We start from the raw sequence: 5,106 nt of genomic DNA, 5'->3' as shown, positions 1-5,106 counted from the left end.
CAGGCTGGCTGAGGTGACACCGTGCAAAGCCTGTGAGCTGCTGGCAAGCTCTGACCACAGCAATGCTGGCTGACAGGTAACAGAAAAAAGGGATTATTGTCGCACTTAACTATAGAAATACATACTACTGTTTGCATTGCTACAACCGACGTTGCATACAGCAGGAAGAGTTTGAGAAACTCTTCCTATTACTCTTGGTTCTCTGTTTAGACCTTCAGCACTGCTCTGCATCTTCTTCTAGACCCTCTATAGTATGACGTTACTGGTGCCTAATACACAGGATACATGCTTTGGGTATCTTCCTTTACAATACTGGGAGAAGCCAGTGGGCATCTGGCTTCAGCAAGGCCAAAAGCTCACTTCTGAAGCACCTCAAAAGTTTTATAATTCTTATCATAGATTTTGATGTGTAGAGCAGAGATGATCATATCTCGATTAAGGTGATAAGGAATCTCCAATTCTCTTCAACCTGTGCTGGTTTTTTGTATGTTATATGATTACAACAGTTTCTGTCAGTCCAGTGCTGGTACTGCACAAAGAACTGCTCCTGTCCTGGCTGCTAAGCTCCACTCCTGCCCCACCACTGCCGTTGCTGCTGTCTGGTAGGGCTGTGGCTATTGGCACCACAGATGAGAGGATGGAACAGACCTGAAGCCTCCTGACAGGAGGTGACTGTGCCAAAACGTGCATAAAAGCCTTCGCCCACCCCTAGTTAACAGATGCTTCACAGGCTTACCTGCAGCAAGCGGGTCGCTGACAACTACCACAAAAAGAAAATCTTCAATCTGGTCTCAGATACTTACAGCCAAGGTATGAGCAAATGGGTTTGTTGGGAAGGATACCATTGTTTGATCATCTCCAAGAGGAGGTCTCCACGCATGAAGAACGCAGGGTATAAACTACACTCCATAGAGAACTTCACAATGCACTTCCTCTCCTATCCTAAAGTACCATGAGGAATTATGCTCAACATGTTTTATTTTTTGACGCAAGGAAGATGGAAATCCATTTCCTCTGGCAGGGGATAGAAGCTAGAGCATGTGATGAGGAAAGCAAGCTCTGTGGTCTATTTAAGCTCTATTTGTTCTATTGAAAGTCTGTTCAAAGCCAGGCGCTACTGTTTTATTCAAACAAAATACTGTATTAGGAAACAAACATATACAAACCAACCACCGTACTAGAATGTGGCACAAGCTTTTTATACAGATTCACAGTGATAAACAGATACAAAGACATTCCCTTTGATCTATACTGGATGCTTATGAAGAATACAAAGTGCAGCTTTTTAATATTATACAGTCTCACTTCAAGGTGTTTCACCTGTAAGTCTTGTACATAAATAACTTCTTTTAAAACAGAAGGTTCCAAAGCGTAACCAGCACTAAAATTGCTTAATCCAGGTCATTAGGACAGCGTTGCTGGCACAGGCTTCCTTTAATGTCCATTTCCACCTTCCGAGAGTATGCGCGATGGCTCAGTGTACTTCGCCGTCAGCAAGTAGAAGAGGGCAGGTGCAGGTACCAAAGCAAGCAACGGCAGGTCCTGCTCAAGCTTATCCAGTTTGGAAATGGAAATGATTCCATAGGCATGAAGTAACCAGTGGCTGAAGAGGACAACAAGCCTTTTCTTCCTGATGAGAAGATCCTTGAAAGACTTGAAAAATAAACACAGTGTTTTGTTTGCATTCAGCCTGTTACCTCGTACCTGACGTTTAAGAGATGTGACAAGTAGTGCACAGGGGCTGTATGAAGCCTCCTGGGTTGGAGCCCTTCCAGTACAGCTTCTCCCTGCGCTACAGGAGGGAAGCCCAGCAGGAGCTTCCTCCAGCCAAGAGAAGAAGTCATAAAGCAGGAAGCTTAAATGCAGAATATGCTGCTGAGAAGAGGCAAGAGACAAAGTGGCCTCCGCTCATTCAAGCATTTTATATTATGAATTTTAACACAGGAAACACGTTTACCTACCTCCACGTCAGAAGCAGACATGTACACAGACAGTGTAAACAGAGACACCACCACCAGGATGTACGGGAAGGCGTAATCTAAAGAAAAACATTGAACACAGGAAAAAGAATGCATGATATACATTTCAGCAGAGAGAGGTTTTCCACATAAAACCATCATGGGTGTGAAACAAACTAAGCTACTCTAGCCCCTCTCTTACCACCACATCAAACATGCACAGCAGAAAGGATCATCCAAGCACAACTATTTAACGGTTCAGTCTTAGGCTTTCAAATTTTTTCTAGTATTTCTAGGTAGAGTTACTGTACACGTAAATCACTAATTGCGAAAGACAGAAAATGACAAAGGTCGTTAGACTGAGTGAGGATTTTGTGGCACCTGTCTCCTTCATGCGATGAGTATGCTAGAAATTAAACCAAATGTAGGTGATCTCCTCAAACTTACACCTTAATCCACCTCCAAAATCAGACAAACTCTACCTTAGCAGAGAGTGGAATTAACTCCCTCCACAGTAAATTCCTCTCATACACCTCTAATCCCTTTTTGGGACAGCCTCTAGCAGCACCAGCAGCTGCAAAGCAGTGTTGGTCAGGAGTCTGGTTAGGACAGGGCTGCTAATGAGCAACCTTTTGAGGTAACGCTTCTCACAGTAATCTTAAACAATGTCTTTATTTGCAAAGGAAGAAGAGTGTCACGTCCCTTCCCTCTCTTAAGCCATTTGTCAGTGTGTGTTTTTGGGTATGTTTCTCAGTGTTACCAGGAGACAACTCACAGAGCAGGCCTCCTCCGACAGCCTGAAGGACGGTGAGGATAGGGAAGAAGTACAGGGCTGCATAAATGCTTTTAAATCGGTCAGATTTTCCTAAACCACAGGCAATTTTCTTAACCAGAAGAGGCCGAAGTAGCATCATCAACACAAGACAGAAGGCATAATATATAAACACAATGGTGTACCTGAAAAAGAAAAGAGAAATTCCTAAAAATGTGCAGTTTTCTCCCACTGAATCAACTCAGAACGAGGGAATTTGGGGGCAGAATCAGTCAAACCCAAGAATTTACAATCAAAGCATATAAACACAGAACGACAGGCTCACTTTTCCTAGGGCAAATAATCAAGATGCAACAAAGGGGAAAAAAAGTATTTCGCTTCATACTAGATATCCTGGACTATGTCACCTTCTTTGGTGATGCAGAAAATCACTAGGCGTTGCTAAGTGTTTCACACATAAAACAGCTCAATGCATGAAAGACTCTACAGGATTGATAAGTCATTGGTCTGAGTTACACCTTGAGAAGAAGCACACACAGAAACACACTCGTATAAAAGGAAGGGACAGACAGGAGAACAAAAGCCTTTACACTCACAGGGGATAGACTGCTTCGTGAGTGCAGTGCACCGTGGTGATGTAGTCAGGACTTGGGTTGTAAAGCATTGTGTACCAGTCCGAAAGCTTCTTCACCTTGCAGGAGCGGATCTGCAGAGAGCCTACGGGGTCGCTGATGAGCACTGTAACAACTGCAGCAATGCTGCATTCGAACAAGGCCGTGACATGCTGCAACAACGCGCTGGAGCTGTGGAAGAAGAGAGGGAGATTTACTATTATTTTCCTAATGCTATAGGAAATCTAAACATTGACTGAAAAGCGGAGGCCCATGCAGTGTAGAACCTTTTACAGAGTTAATATTCACCACGACCAAGGATAAGACAACTCTGCTTGAATAAAATGTTTTTTAAGCTGAATGTGAAAACTCAGATGATTTAGTGTGTAAAATGTCACTGAACAACATTCCAGCTTCTTAAATGAGAGCTTACTGTAGCATAAGCATCAGGTGAGGGATGACATTCACACTGTTGCAGTTCTAAAGAAAGGAGCAGTGAGGATAAAACACCACACATCTCAGAAGGGATAACAAAATTTTCAAAGCTGCAAGTCCTTGTTAAAGAGGGGATATATCCATACACTGAACTCTCTCAGTCCCCTATGTTTTCAACATCTAGTACATTCCAGAGTCAATACTTCTTAAAGTTCCAGTCTAGCACCTAATGGCTACTTGCGGCTCAGGTTTTAAAAACCTCTTTTACACAACGTCCTTGACATACCATGCTGAGGCACAGGTAACATCAGCTATGCTATCAGGACCAAAATCCAGTATATGCATTCCCAAATAGAAGACTTGAGCCTGCTCTCTTGTTGCACGTGTGCAGCACCACTGTTTGGGGCCTCTGCAGGTGGTAGGTCTGGCCCAGGAGAAAGGGGATGCAAACACAATGCGCTGCCCCTGCCTACTGCTGGGAAACTCAATCCAGCCCAAATCGCCTCAAGGACCAGCCAACAGCAACTTGAAGTGATACAGACCATGCCCAGAGGGCAGTAACTGTCAAGACAGACCTATAGGAGTCATGTTTGTCAGTAAAACCACCCCTCCAACAAACCTCTTTTTTCCTGAATACCATTCAATAAAGAACCAGTGTAAAACCAGGGGAAGCATGGCCATGAAGCCAAGGTACAGCCAGTCATAGAGGTCCGGAGATCCCACACATTCCCGGCAGATTTTGTTGTCATCGGTTCTTTGACCTCTAGGGCACACCTACAAAAAGCAGAGACTGTATTTACAAAGCATCTGGGTACCAATAATGAATCATTGCAGTTCCTCAAAAAAACAGTAATGGGACAAGAAATGTTGTTAAAGAGGTAAAACATTAACCTCAGTGATTTCTCATCTTACATTGGCCTTGTTCTCTTGGGCTCTTGCTTCTTAATACAAATAAATATGAAACACGTTTAAAAGACTTCATCTATGACTCTGCTTTTCTCCCTCGCTGTCACACCAACTCCCTTTCACCACTAAGCCCCCTCCCCGGACTACCCACAACCACTTGTTCCCCCTTCATTCCACCCTCCCTGCATCTCACTTTCCCTTAGCACTCCAATAAAATTACTGGGCAGAGCGATTTCAGCACAGCTCTCCATACCACCCCTTTCTGTTCCAGCTTTCCTAGCCCCTCCGCTCAGCTTCAGTTTACCATCGAAACTTCAGCACCTCCTTCGGGAAGCGTTTCATTGAGCAGCTCCTGCCTTCCCTAAGGGAGCCCTGCCCGCCCTCTGCAGCCCTCCTGCAGCCCCGCCCAGGAGGGAGCGACGCC

The 5,106-nt window shown here is 44.4% G+C and overlaps 1 protein-coding gene across 1 annotated transcript; it reads right to left on the bottom strand.

Annotated features, from left to right (window-relative positions):
* Positions 1 to 1,174: 1,174 nt before the first annotated feature.
* JKAMP (JNK1/MAPK8-associated membrane protein) lies at positions 1,175 to 4,544 on the bottom strand. The gene is made up of 5 exons (XM_009870381.1): positions 4,396 to 4,544; positions 3,327 to 3,533; positions 2,734 to 2,915; positions 1,962 to 2,038; positions 1,175 to 1,653 (listed from the first exon to the last, which is right to left on the bottom strand). The coding sequence occupies exons 1-5, from the start codon at positions 4,455 to 4,457 to the stop codon at positions 1,435 to 1,437; spliced, it is 747 nt and encodes a 248-aa protein (XP_009868683.1). The 5' UTR covers positions 4,458 to 4,544; the 3' UTR covers positions 1,175 to 1,434.
* Between the last annotated feature and the right edge of the window lie 562 nt (positions 4,545 to 5,106).

Source organism: Apaloderma vittatum, unplaced genomic scaffold (genome assembly GCF_000703405.1).
Source record: "Apaloderma vittatum isolate BGI_N311 unplaced genomic scaffold, ASM70340v1 scaffold14080, whole genome shotgun sequence".
NCBI lineage: Eukaryota > Metazoa > Chordata > Aves > Trogoniformes > Trogonidae > Apaloderma > Apaloderma vittatum.
This window is presented reverse-complemented; position numbering and strand designations above follow the sequence as displayed.

What these genes read in the sequence shown, in the direction of transcription:
- JKAMP (XM_009870381.1), bottom strand. Translation starts at nt 4,457, where the DNA reads ATGGCCATGCTTCCCCTGGTTTTACACTGGTTCTTTATTGAATGGTAT. An exon ending in CACGAAGCAGTCTATCCCCT is followed by an intron (nt 2,916 to 3,326) that starts GTGAGTGTAAAG and finishes TTTCTTTTTCAG; the next exon opens with GTACACCATTGTGTTTATAT. An exon ending in TGTCTGCTTCTGACGTGGAG is followed by an intron (nt 1,654 to 1,961) that starts GTAGGTAAACGT and finishes TTATTTTTCAAG; the next exon opens with TCTTTCAAGGATCTTCTCAT.